A 15,149-nucleotide genomic window follows, 5' to 3' on the forward strand; every position below is an offset into this window, starting at 1 on the left:
GGGTCGACCCTTTTTATTTATATTACTGGATAGCCAAACTGTGTTTCTAGCTTTTACATATACTTGAACTATGGTAAAAGAAGAAGTAGGTTAAGCTTAAGTCACCGCTTATCAAAACAAACAAACAACATTAACATTGTTATCATCAATACCAATCATTCAACAACCACAAAAATATATAAATACTCCCAAAATTATGAGATAATGTGAATTACGATTTACAAAAAAAAATATTTTACGATATAAAAGAAAGTGCTCTCGACTATAAGCAAGAAAGAAATTTCAGACAAGTAGGTTTTTATGATACTTCAATTTGTTTTATTTACATAATTTTAAGTGTGTGAGGATTAATTTGTTTTCTTACAATAACTAAACTAATTTACTCTGTATGTAGAGAATGTAACTTTACTAATATTTATTTGCCAGCAACAATTACAGATTTTAATTAAATAGTGTTATGTCAACTTCAGCATTGGATATTTTTCAATGTTACACAATATTTCCCCACTTTTAGACAACTGAAATCAAATGATATCAGGTTTGTTCTAGCAAACAGTCAAACTAGTCAGAAACCGTCAGCAAACAGTTGGTCAGTGAGAGAACATAATAGAGAGTCACCAGTGCTATCCCCTCTACTCGCACTGGTCGACTATTCGCTGATGGTTTGAAACCGTTTGAAACTGATGCTAAAACAAACCTAATGTTAACCCCTATAACTAGCATGCTGTCAGTTAACACCTTAAGTCCTACGTGTCACAGATGCTGTTCAGCTGTGATCTTGCCGAACCGTGTGAGATTACAGGTGTGTCTCTGACGGGATGTAAAGTAATGCAATATTCGCAACTAATCCTCAACACTTTGATTTAGTAAAATAAGAACCGACAAGCCACAACATCTGCACTCCAGACCAGGTGAGCCAGTGTCTCTCACTTTTATTGCTACATAAATGAAACACAATTGATAAATTCGAATGGAAATTATATTGTGGATTATTTTTAAAGGCTCATATTTGATCATTTATATATACAGTGAGCACGTAAAGGTTGGAATAAATTCATTTTCTCGAGAATGGACCACATTGGAAAAAATCCCGAAACAGGTCAATTTTTATTTTTAAATTACGACTTTTTGGCATATATATCATACTAGTGACATCACCCATCTGGGCGTGATAACATCATCTAAGATTTTTTTAAATGAGAGTAGGGGTCGTGTGATAGCTCATTTGAAAGGTAATTTAAGTCTCTATTCAGCAATATAAATATTTACAAAATTATTTATACAGGGCGTCCAAAAAAAATTTTTTTGAATTAAATTTATTGACATAAAAAGAAGAATGCATGTTATTTATTTAATTCAAAATACATTTTACTGCTCTCAGAAAACAGAAAAAAAAATGTTTATTTGAAAAATAAACATTGCTTTTTGCTTAAATTAAATTTCAAACTGTCAAGAAGCAAGTGGATGGCTGGTTTAAAATTGAATTTAAGGAAAAAACAATATTTATTTATCAAATAAACATTTTTTCCTGTTTTCTAAATGTATTTTGAATTAAATAAATTACACACATTCTTCTTTTTATGTCAATAAATTTAATTCAAAAATTTTTTTTGGACACCCTGTATAAACAATTATATTAATTTTTATATTTCTGAATAGAGAATTCAATTACCTTTCAAATGAGCTATCACTCGACCCCTATTCTAATTTAAAAAAGCATCGATGACGTCATCACGCCCAGACGGGTGACGTAACTAGTGTGATATATGCCAAAAAGTCGTGATTTAAAAATAAAAATTGATCTGTTTCGGGATTTTTTTCCAAAGTCATCCATTCTCGAGAAAATGAATTTATTCCAACCTTTACGTGCTCACTGTATATCCAATCTTGTTACTCCGTGAAGGAGCATAGGGCATCCATGAAGCTTCTCCATTCCCCTCTATTTCTGGCCATGGTTGCTATTTCTCCCCAAGTTTTCTTCATACTTTTGTAGTCTTCTTCAATGGTACTCCTCCATGTTTTGGTCGGGCGTCCTCTGCTTCTTCGTCCTACTGCACTCCATTTGAGTGCTTGTTTTGTTATGTCTGCATTTTCTTTCCTCAGGGTGTGTCGTCACGTATTTAGACACTTAGCCATTTAGTCAATGTAGCGGTCATGCTCCTGACCCTTTAAATTAATCACATCATTTACTGCCCCTTTCCAAATTTCATTTTTTATCCCAAATTTCATCCATATCCGCCACTTAAAAAAACTGGGTGAACACGCTGTTTTTTTTTAAATGACGGATATGGATGAAATTTGGGATAAAAAATGAAATTCGGAAAGGGGCAGTAAATGATGTGATTAATTTAAAGGGTCAGGAGCATGACCGCTACAGTGTGTCCCAGCCAGTTCCATCTTTTCCTCTTTATTGTTGTTCTGATGGGTTCTTGTTTGGTTTTCCTCCATAGTGCTACATTTGTTATGGTATTGGGCCAATATACCTTTAGAATTTTACATTTCCGTCAGTTATTGCCCATGCTTCACTCCCATAAAGTAGCACAGTTTTTACGTTACTATTAAATAGCCTTATTTTAGTATTTTGGGCTAATCTGTGTTGATCTCCATATATTTTCGAGGGTTACCAATTATATCCATCCTATGGAATTCCAAACAAACCTGCATTTGTAAAATAACTACATACCATTTAAAGGGTTCCCACCCTGGTATTTCTTTGGTGGCTCAGCTAGCGTTCAACCTGTTTATTTTAACGCTGATGATGATTTTGTAAGAAAATCGAAAACTTTGTTTGAAACTGCTGTGATATAACCCTTAAAAGGATTTTAATAAAAGGTTTTATACCTTTTACAAAGGAATTTTTTAATAAAACTCTATATATGCTCAATACGATTAAGGACTGGACTTTGAGAAGGCCAGCCAATTTTTGGAATACCAACATTTTCAAGATACTGTGTTACAATTTACAATCCTTGCAGTGTGTGGTCTCGCCTTATCTTGTATAAGCAGAAAACCATTGCCAATAAACCAGCATATGGCATCGCTTGAGGTTGTAGGATCTCCATTATGTATCTGCTTGCTGCTAATAAGCCAGTCTCAATAAGACAAGATCTGTGTATACCTCAAAAGAATAAGAAAATTGAGTTCAATGGATTTATTCAAACGATAGAACAATTGGAACGAGAAACCGAGCTATTTATGATAAACATCCAGCAGGCAGCGTGGAACAACACACCTATAATCCAAAGAAAAACAGTAGGAAACAATTACCCCAAAGAAATTAGAGACTTAATACAGGAAAACGGAAAGGCTCGGAAGGTATGGCAAAGAACTCAAATTACAGAAAATAAAAATAAGCTAAATAGGCTCACGCAAAAGCTGCAAAGAGAAATCTCGAAAATTAAAAACGAATCAATCAATAAGTACCTGAGAGAACTAACTGATGATGAATGCACCGATTACTCCCTCTGGAAGGCAGCCAAAAAGATAAATAAGCCAGTTCAGCATATACCTCCTTTACGAAAAGAAAACAGAACATGGGCAAGAAATCCCAAAGAGAAAGTGGATGCGTTCGCTGATTATTTAGAAAACATATTTCAACCAAACCCTGGGGAAACTCATGTAGACGATGAACGAGTAGCTACTGATTCTGTTAACATACAACTGACAAAAAAGCGCCTGGGTTTGACCTGATCAATGGTGAGATACTAAAAAAATTACCTAGAAAAGCCATAGTAAAGCTTACTACACTAATAAATGCATGCTTTAGGCTTGTTCCCATCCTTTGGAAAACTGCAGAGGTCATAATGATACCCAAAGTAGGACAAGATAACCATGAATTAACACCATACAGGCCAATCTCCTTACTATCCATAATCTCAAAGGTGTTTGAAAAATTACTACTACGAAGAATGAACCATACCTATAATTGAACAAAAAAATATTATTCCGACAGACCAATTTGGATTTCGTGATAAAGACTCCACAGTTGACCAGATCCATCGAATAGTAACTGAATTAGATAATGCATTGGAGGGAGACAAAATTTGTTCAGCAGTATTCCTGGATATCGCAAAAGCATTTGACAAAGTATGGCACGACAGTCTGTTAATGAAGCTAAAGAAAATATTTCCTATGCAACTCATTGAAATATTGCAGTCATACCTACACCAGCGAACATTTAGAGTTAAAATGGAAAACGAGTACTCTGAGTTAAAGCAAATAAATGCTGGGGTTCCACAAGGTAGCGTTCTTGGACCAATACTATACCTTTTGTACACATCTGACATTCCGGAGAGGGAAAACATCTAACTGGCCACATTTGCTGATGATACAGCAGTCCTGACAATAGGAGCAACTATAGAGGAATCTATGATTAACCTACAAAATGCAATTAATGGCATAGAACGCTGGTCCAAAAAATGGTGTATAAAGTTTAATGAACAGAAGTCAGTTCATATTAACTTCACTAACAAGAAAATCAATAATCTTCCCATTATCTTAAACAACAACGTTGTTCCTAATAAGAAAACAGCGAAATACCTGGGTTTAAATCTCGACGTCAAACTAAAATGGAAGGAGCATGTTAAAAAGAAAACTGAACAGTTGAAGATAAAGTACAAAAATATGTATTGGCTAATAGGTAGGTATTCTCAACTTTCCATCCAGAACAAAGTACCAATTTACCAACAGGAATTAGGTTAAAGAAAAAATACTGATTAATCTTGTAGATTAGGTGTATTTATATTGTTTAAATAAAAAAAATAAAAAAAAACTCAAAAGAAATCCCTGCCCAAAACATGACTGAGCTACCTTAACTCCAAACCAAAAATACCAAAAGCAACCTGGTGTGACCCAGTACAGGCAGCATTCTCCAGCCCATCCGTAGACCTTATTTCGACCATCTTTACCATAAATTGATATTCTACACTCATCCGTCAACAATACTTTTTCTAATAGTCTATTGTCCAATTGACATGCTCACAGGAAAATGAAAGTCAGCATCTTTTATGAGCAGCAGTAAGTAATGGTCTCGTTGCTGGATTGCAAGCTGTCAAATCCTGTTCTCTTAACCTAATATATGCCTTTGGAGCATTCTACCAGTTTGCATCTAGTCTCACATGCAGCAATAGTGAAAATGCGATCTTCTCTGTGTTGTCTTACTTTTGTCTTGGCATCCATCTGACTTGCTCCATTTTTCAGCAATGTACAGTGGAACCTCGATAACTCGGATTAATCGGGACCGCGGCCGATCCGGGTTAGCTGGAGAATATGGTAAAAATTAATAAAATACAGTATACTTACAGATAAACTCTGTTAGAATTGAAATAATATGAAATATATATAAATATGCACAGTACCTACACATCTAAATTACTAAAAACACGCAAACACAAACGTAAGCAAACAGAAGCGAACAATATACAAGACTGTACTACACACAATACAGTCACAATCGATGTGACGTTATTTAAGAACAGTGAAAACTAAAGGCCATTGTTTGAAAAATAATTTTTTAAATAGTCTTTTAGTCTTTTTAAACAATGTTGTTTGAAATATATAAAGGAATACTACAGACAGGTGTCTGTTGTTTCTGCCGGCGCGGCGTGTGCCATGAGTCATTTTTATTATCGTATAGTTCAAATTACACAAATACGCATTATCTCTCAAATATTATATTACATACATTTTTATTGCTGAAATGTTTATCTGATAATTAACTATGTATTTTGATAGGAAATAAGCCACAATTAAATTGAAAAATAATTTTAACATTTCGACGCCCAAATCGGGTGTCGTTGTCAAAATACAAAATACTGAAAATCAAAATGTTTATCTGATGAAAATCCACCTCACAGTTGGTACCACAAAGATTCTGGATGAGGTTATTTCTACTACTTATTTTTTGTACAGTTATTTGTAGATGTTTTTTAAACGAGAGAGTCCTGTCCAAGGTAACCCCCAGATATTTTGGGTAAGGTTGGTAGGGTAGTGCTACATTTCTCATTTTGACCTCTCATTTTTGGTTTGCCTGCTTGTTATTGAGGTGAAAACAGCTTACCTCAGTTTTATTTAAGTTGGGTATCAGGCGCCATTTTGTGAAATATTCATATAGTTTGTTGAGGTCGTTTGTCAGCACGTTTTGAGTAATTTCAAACTGTTTGAGTTGTACTGCTATTGCTAGGTCGTCAGCATAGCCAAACTTTCTTCCATCAGTGTCAGGTAGGTCCGATATATATATATATATATATATATATATATATATATATATATATATATATATATATATATATATATATATATATATATATATATATATATATATATATATATTATATAAGTTGAAAAGCATCGGAGCAAGGACTGATCCTTGGGGTAGTCCATTATTTAATTTCCTCTGTTTGCTTATGTCATTACCGTGGATTACCTGGAAGTATCGATCAGAGAGCATGTTGTTTATTAGTTGCAATATTCTTTGGCATGAGATTAGTTTGGTTAGTTTATAGAGGAGTCCCTCCTTCCATACTGTGTCGTAGGCAGCTGTCAAATCCACAAAGACTACAACCGTCTTTTGTTGCTTTTGGAAGCCGGTTTCTATATGCGTAGTTAGACTTAGAACCTGATCTGCGCAGCTTCGATTAGGTATGAAACCTGCTTGTTCGAGTGGGATATTTTCAAGAATTTGTGGGCCTATTCGGTTTAGGATACGTCGTTCCAGCAGTTTATAGCAGCAACTGGGAAGTGCTATAGGACGATAGCTTTCAACTTTATCGTGGGGTTTATTGGGTTTTAATACAGCAATTATTTTGCTCTTTTTAAAAGCTTTTGGTATGTTTCCAGTTCTAAGGATCAGTGATAATTCAGTTAATTTAATTAACAAAACAAATTAACCCTTTCAATTCAGAAAGCGCACAGCGCAACTCCCTACTATTTAACTCCGCACTGAAAGGGTTACAGGAAAATGGGGAACTATATAAAAAAGTATAAAATTTCCAAAATTTTGTGGGTGACCGTTTTCTCTGGCTCGCAGTATTTCTCTGACCCGTAGTGTATTTATAAAGAATATGAAATTTTAAAACAATCATTTTCAAATGTTTCAGTAAACCAAAATGGATACAGTTGATTTCTGCAGAAAGTTCACTGAATTGCAAGGTGATTTAATAAGTGAAAGAAGAGAATATTTATTCAGACTGATTAGAACACCCTCACTGTTTACAAGTGAAGCTCAATTAAAAAGTGCCTTACAAAATCTTAAACCTGCTACCTATCAACAACATCTATTCTATATAGACACATTGATATATTTCAGAAGGATTGATGAGCTTTTGGAAATATTCTTACAAGGGAACGTGATTTATACAAACAGGATTTTTAAGCAATCATGGTTTCTTGAGTTGATTTTAAAAGATAAAGAAGTTCATTGTTTTGTTAATGAGTTTTTGCCCCTTGTACCTTACTCTATCAAATGTAGATTGATTGTCACAGCTTCAAAATTATGGAACCAAGAAAAGAATGATGCTTTATTTGATGCTGTTTATATCAGGTTTGTATAAATATTTACTGGGTATTTGTATCAGTTACAATATAAAATAAAATATTAATAGTAGGGAAGACCGGGGCTAGTTGTCACAGTTTTTGGTTCAGGCTCTGTAACTCAGACTCTTTTTATTTTTTTTAATCAAACCCCTAGATGGGGCATGTTGTCACAGTACCTGGGGCAAATTGCCACAGTATATTACAAAAATAAAGTAAATGTGAAATAAAAAAGTTTTTATTCAAAGAAGAACTTACAAACTTAGAAATAACTACATATCGTCCTCTGAGTCACAATTGTGGCACACATAAAATTGATTTCCATTGGTGCAGCCTGTATGCGTCCATTGTTTGCATGCTGTACGTTGGTCCAACTTTCTATAGAATCACAATGAAGTTCTCCGCAAACAAACCATATACAGTCTTATTTGTTCGATGAAATGTCTTCTTTTCTTTTGGCCGTACTTTTTTGGGTAGAAGGAAGATTCATTTTAACGCTTTTCTTTTTTTGTATATTTTTTTGTTCTGTTTAGACTTTTCGTCCTGCACAATTTCATCCTTGACTGGAGTATCTGTTAGTATTGATGATGTGCGTTTTTACGTTGAATGCAGTTGGTCCTGTTCGCAGTCTTTGGGAAAGGACGAACCATTTCTACAGACAGCCCTGCATTAAATCCTCCGGGTGTTGTCATTTCCGACTCTCATTTTTTTTTTACCTAAGTATAGTAAATCCGAGGGACCTAAAAATTGGAACGTGTAAAATTCTTCAACTTTTGATTTGTTCAAGTTCAACACAGGGAGGATATACCTACCTGTTTTAAGAAAAGGAAATTATTAGTTTAAACGGCTCTCAAAGGATTCTTACCTGCAAGGTTTTCATTCGGATCTTAATTTTCTTGGATGCTGACAAATTGATTATTTGGTGTCTTTTGAATGTTCTCACTGCTGTCTTTAGGTTTTCTAAATTATCTAACCCACGATCTTCGTTTCCTGTACATATTAGTTCATTTTTTTTCCTAGGTTGTCAGGTGTGCCCACTTCCGTTTCATTTGGGTTCTTTCGATCGGTAACGTAACTGGGGAGGAAGTCTTGTTCTGAGAATATATCCCTGTTAAGGGGATAAATATATTACTTGGAGTTAAGTATCATAGGCCGAGATATTGCCACAATACCAGGTATATCATAGATAGTAATAGTTTTTCCAGGGGTTTGACTTCATCCATGCTATACAAGCAGAATAGCAGGATTTAGGTTAGAAATTAAATTTTAATCCTGTAGATATTAAATCACTTTTTCACAAATTTTTTCATAAATGATTTACCCTGTATTATTTAACAATTGAATATGATTTTAATACGGTCTAAAATCATTTCAACAGATTTACATGCTGAGGGGCAAGTTGTCACAGTGACATCTTGCCCCGTGTAATTTGTGACAACTAACCCCACATAACCTTCCGTAACTGAATGTCAAATCAAAAATATTCCAATGAATAAATATATCAAAATATGCCTACGTATGTAATCTATGGGATTGACAGTACCCTTTAAAATATATTTTTATTACCTTGGTTTCACAAATTCACTCACAGCACGAGTTGTTTGAAGATTAAAAATTTTACATGAGAAGCCTCAAAACACATTTACACAAATAAGAAAACTCGTTACTGGTCGATCTCTGTAATATTTTGTGTGGAATTGGTGATGAATAATAACTTTCGCATGTAGATGGTACAGCTTTCTAACTTCACAAATAAGGTAGAAATCGGCATTGTGACAACTTACCCCTGTGACATAACTAGCCCCGGTCTCTCCTATATATATTATACATTAGCACTTCGAGCCAAGTAGACTCATAACTTGGTTTACAATATTCCTTCATTCTTGCTTGTTCTTCGCTTTTTCTTTCCAATTGGTTGCATTGAGATACCTCAAATCATCATTAACTTCATGGCTCTATCTGATCCTATGTCTTCCTTTTCTCTTTTTACCACCTATTGTAGCGCTTAACATTATTTTGGGCATTCTAACTTGGGCCAGTCTTTGGACATGTCTCTTTTTCATCTTGGTACCAGGCAATGACACTAGAAACAGCATTTGAGTTATTCATTTCATACATATTCCCAAACAATAACAGACACCAACTAGAACTGGGGTTATCTGATGCATGACAATAAACACAAATGATTAATTTTTATTTATTTTACTATTTATATCGATGATGTAGTAATTCTATCCAGAAATAAGATATAATTAAAAGAGGTAGGTAGTAGAAAGACTAGAAAAGACAGCTCGAGAAAAAGGACTCTTTACAGTGATGAGCGCACTAATATCCGGCAAAATAACGCAAAATATGGAAAACATATTAAGTTGTGAGATATAAAGAAATGGAACTAGTAGAGTTGGAAAATTTAGCAATAAAAACGCATAAATTTACATTCTATTTATTGTTTCCCACCTTTAGTCATATCAGAGAAGTATGTCAACTATAACTGTCACAGTGGCAGTTGCCAGACTCGTCGGATACGTCTAAAGGTGGGAAACAATAAGTAGAATGTATATTTATATGTTTTTATCGCTAAACTTCCCACCTAATCTAATTTCTTAATGTGTCTGCCGGTTATTACCGCGCTCATCTCTGTAAAGAGTCCTTTTCTTCGAGCTGCCTTTTCTAGCCATTTTACTACCTATTTTAATTATTTCTTGCTACTCGATAGAATTACTACATCATCGATATAAGTAGTAAAATAAATAAAAATTAATCATTTGTGTTTATTGTCATGCATCAGATGAACCCAGTTCTAGTTGGTGTCTGTTATTGTTTGGGAATACATATGTATGAAATAAAAAACTCAAATGCTGTCTGTAGTGTCATTGTCTGGTACCAAGATGAAAAATATAGTATAAAACAAGACCCTTCACTGATGATAATCAACAAAAGTGCAACCTATTCACAAAAGATGAATAATTATCTCCTTTTGAACTTTTATAACTAAATAACTTAATTTTATCGTATGTAATATAAAAAAAATAAAATCCTAATATAACTCATCTAATAACTTAACGCAACATTTTTATTAATTCTCAGGCGTGTGGAGTTTGCTGGGTCAGCTGGTATAAATGTATAACCCAGTTTCCTTTTTTTAGACAGTGGATATATATTTAATACCAACTCAATACCACAGTGAGGTTTTTGGTATAATTTTTTAGTCTCCCATTTTAACAATTCAGCATTAATTGTGTCTGGACCTGGAGCTCTTCTGTTTAATTGTTAGATTGCCCTGTATCTGTAGAGTACAGAGGGCGAGTCAAGTCCCACAGTACGTAGGCCACAATAGGGCTTTTCATCGATTGTCATTTGTTTCGAGCTTTTGTCATAAGTTGTATAATCTGTGTATAATATTAATATGCACGGATTATACGACATATGACAGAAGCTCGAAACAAATGACTGTGAATGAAAAGCCCTATTGACCCATTGTGCATCCTCCCAGGGAGTTGTCGTCCTTAGCTCATTATCCATTCTGCCATTTCCAAGAAGGCGGATAAATCACCAGAAGACATCTTCCCTATGTCGGCAGGTGTAGGCCAAGGCTCGCCGAATGCATACTCTCGTATTGACGATAACTCCGGACATTCACATAGGACATGCTCAACAATTTCGTCATCTCGTTTACACTTTCTACACAGAGATGTGTCTACTAGCCCCAGTGTATGGAGGTGTTTTCTTAGTTGACAATGGCCAGTTAAAAAACCAACTGTCAAATGTAGGTTTTTCCTGGTCATTCTCAAGTACTTTTCTGATGCTGACTTCCCAAGGTTCCTTAGGCAAATCTACGTCCGGGCCCTTCTTCCCATCTTTTCATGGTTCGAGTGTGGGAGTGACATTTGGCAATTTCCGCGATTGTTGCAGTCGACCAGCCAAAAAGATCACCAGGTCCTAAGATTCTTAGGCCTGCTGTCTTCCTAGCTAGCTAGTCAGCAATGCGATTGCCTTTATTTCCGTTGTGTCTTTTAACCCACCTCAGGATGATGTTGTTATCATTCGAAGCTTGGGCTAGTGACTCATGACACTCCATTCTATTGCCATTACTAGCCCTGATATGACATGTGGTCTGTTCAGGGTTAGTAGCGCTTGTCTGCTGTCCGTGTAGATATTAGGGCTTTACCGGCTATATCTTTGCGGCTATGGAGATATCAGCCAGTAGAGTCAACTACGCTGGCATTGTTGCCCATATCCCATTTTATACTAAGGTTGAGTGATCTGGAGGATATCCCGTATCCTGAGCCTTCTTATATTTTGAAGATATCGGTGTAGATGCAATATGCATTTGCCACGTTTGTCAGGTTGCTTTCTCTCCCTTTATATTGTTAATTGATTCTCTTCTTCTCTATATATAAATATCGGTGTTTCTTTTGCATCTTGATAAATTTGTCTGTTTTTGGTGAGAAGCTCTTTAACTTGTTTGATCACATCTGAACATAAGCCTCTTCAAGTCTTCCTTTCCATTGTTTTTTATTGTACGCTACTTGTAGCCAATTTTTCCCGGCAGTCCGTTTCAGATCATCTGTTCATCTCATAGGAGGTCTTCCTCTGGGTCTTTTGTGTTGGTATGGTCTCCACTCTCCAGGTTAGAATTGTTCTGTGCCATTTGTTTAGATCGCTCCTAGCTACATTTCCAGCGTATTCCCATTTCAATTTTAATGATTTTTGTACCACATCGGTGACTTTGGTGTTCTGTCTTATCCATGTGTTTGTTTTCCTGTCCTTAAGTGATATGCCTAGCATTGTTCTTTCCATCGCGTGTTGAGTGACGCTGAGTATATTCATATTCTTTTTTGTGATTGTTCATGTTTGTGCCCCATATGTTAATATCGGAATAATCCATGCATCAAAAATTTTACATCTGAGATGTAGTTGAATTTGTTGATTTCTGAGTATATAGTTCAGTTTGCCGAATGCTGCTCATGCTAACTTTCTCCTTCTTTTTATTTCTTCCGTTTGAATTTCCTTATTTAGTATTATTTTTTGTCCTTGGTATACAGGGTGTCCAGAAACTCTACCGACAAACGAAGACAGGACATTCCTCAGACAATTTTGAGGCAATTTAACCCAATTCACCTAGTCCGAAAATGCTTCCTAAGGGAGCTAGAGCTCTTTGAAGATGTCGTCTTGTAATTAGTTTTCTTAAATACCTCCAAAACGCTTATATTTAGAAGAACGAAAATTGGTATGCATATTTATCTTTCAGAGATAAATCAATTCCATCCATTGCAAATTTCTAGTACCGGTCATAGACTTTCCTGTTTAATGGTACAGGGTTCGTGTATTCATTTTCATTTAGTTAGTATGTAGCTGTAGCTTGGTTCATAGTTCCTTTTATTAAGTTAATATAATATCTGCTGTCTAATCTACAATTTTGCATTGCGTTTATTACGGCCGTGTGTTCTATGGTGATCCATTGGCCGTACGTTCTATTTGATCCATTGTTGTATTCCAATACATTATACATTAAATATGTCTTTATTCAATGCAAATATTGATTAATACTTATGAAAAATCTTGCTGCATTTATTAATAACCTTATTTTGTTTTTAGATATGGTCTTACTTTGGCTGTACCCATATTACACCATTGTTCCTTACCAAAAGTAGAATTTCAAATTAAAGAAAATGATTTGAGGTTACGTTCCAAGCAAATACTTCAGTTGTATGAAAGAGATGAAAATTTCTTGCAGTTGTATTTGAATCATCACAAACGACTTAGAAACAACGCATACAATGAGAAGAGAGTTGTAAGATGTTTATTGAGGAAAAATCCTACATTATTCCTAAAAATTATAAAAGAAGATATAATTAAAACACCCTATTTAGGAAAAAGCTGTTCAAAACGTTTGTTAAAATCTGTTAGGGAAGATTTGTTTTTAAACGTAAAGTTTTATTTAACTTTTGTGAAAAAATCAGTTGTAATGTGGAGATTGAGAGCCGATTTGAAATTTGAAAAATTATATGAGCAAACTTTTGCAACATCTTTTACCGAAATTAGTAATAACCCCAGTAATTCATTGTTAAAGTACTACCCCAAGTCTCGTCACTGGAATCTATTCCTACAAACCTGTAATGAAAAGTTTCCCGATAAAAACCTAGAAGATATTCTACTTGCCTTAGATAATGTAGAGCAGTTACACCCTCCGAGAGACCTTGTATGGAAATGGGCAGAGCTAAATTATGAGAAGCATATGGGATATAAATGGGCATACCAGAAGTTTCTAGGGTACTTTGAACCTTCAAAGGCGATTGTTCTTATAAAGGAGAAGATTAATTTAACATCTGAAATCTCTGAAAGATGTCTGCTAGTTGATCTTATGTTGAAGTCTTGCCAAAGAAGTAATAATTTGACTGTACTAGAAGAAGTGCTGAAGTATATATGTTTTAGGTAAGTATATTACAATACAGTATTTTTGTCTAATGGGTATAATAGGGAATTTGCACATTTTTTTATTACAGAATAATGTTTTTGTTTAAAAATGAGATTTCCAAAATTTCACGCTTCAAAAATTCGTAATAACTTAAAAATACAAATTTAAAGTCTTCTGCGGTATAAAATAGTTCAAACGACCCGTACGTCGCATATTTTTATCATATTAGTTATGATTATGGTTATATTTAGATTTAGGTATGTATATTCTTCTTCTCCTTCTTTAGTTTATTGGACTCCACCTACTTGGGTATTTGGCCAGCTCATCGCCACGGAATAAGGAAAAAATATTTATATTCTAATTACATTTATCGTATGTCATTGTAATAAGATATACCAGTTTGTTGAGATTGGAGTTTGATACAGTTTTTGAAGGAAAGGAAAGCAGGTTTACTATGGAAAATAAAACCATTTTGTAAAAGTACAAGTTTTCTATGAATAGTCCAAACGATCAAAAACACTTGTGACGTCACATAACTGTATTTTCTACTGACGTTTATAATGTCTAATTTAAAATTATATACAATTTTGTTTACTTTGTTGGTACAGAATGTAAACATATAACTGGATGACGTCACAACGCGTTTTGGGCTGGCTGGTATACTTTGAATTTTTAATCGTCTTTAGGGGCCAAACGAAAGACAAACAAAACGTTTTTTATCTTTGATACATGTTTTAAATTATGTTTTGTTGTGATTTGTAACATTTTTTTCGAATTTAAAATTTTATGCAAGTTCCCTATTGTGTAGTTGTAGTGTATGGAGCATTAATTATACACTGGCGGGCAAAAAATTTAGGTCACTAGATGAATTATACACGTTTGATGCCTCGAATTTCCTAAACCTGTTGTCCGATTTGAGTGATTTTTTTAGTATGTTATAGCTTTATTATTTAAGAATCTCAATCTATTAATATTGTTGCTAGGCAAGTAAATGTCATTTTATACCGGGTGTAACAATCATACTGTGTTTTTCCTTAAAGTTAGGAACACTCTGTGGAATATTATAGCATAAATAAAATAGTGAAATTAAAACTCAATTGTAGCCTTAGACTTTCTTAACATTTTCTTTTTTGATTCATTTGCATATGTCGGATAATAAAAAAGTTAGGTACTTTAACAACTAGCCGTGTTCTTCATCAAT

The 15,149-nt window shown here is 34.4% G+C and overlaps 1 protein-coding gene across 3 annotated transcripts in view; it reads left to right on the plus strand.

Moving 5' to 3' along the window:
- LOC114342577 (uncharacterized) overlaps positions 1–15,149 on the plus strand; it is a 29,578-nt gene continuing 14,429 nt past the window's right edge. For 2 of the 3 annotated variants that reach the window (XR_007697031.1, XM_028293398.2), the window contains exons 1-3: positions 1–290; positions 7,098–7,540; positions 13,129–13,965. Coding sequence is in view for 2 of the 3 variants with exons in the window: in XM_028293398.2 (XP_028149199.2) it covers positions 7,107–7,540; positions 13,129–13,965 (1,271 nt within the window). In the remaining variant the exon portion in view is untranslated. Of the gene's footprint in view, positions 291–513; positions 912–7,097; positions 7,541–13,128; positions 13,966–15,149 lie in introns of those variants that run through there. The other variant, XM_028293403.2, reaches the window with a different exon arrangement.

This window comes from Diabrotica virgifera, chromosome 3, assembly GCF_917563875.1.
Source record: "Diabrotica virgifera virgifera chromosome 3, PGI_DIABVI_V3a".
In the NCBI taxonomy this organism is placed as follows: Eukaryota; Metazoa; Arthropoda; class Insecta; order Coleoptera; family Chrysomelidae; genus Diabrotica; species Diabrotica virgifera.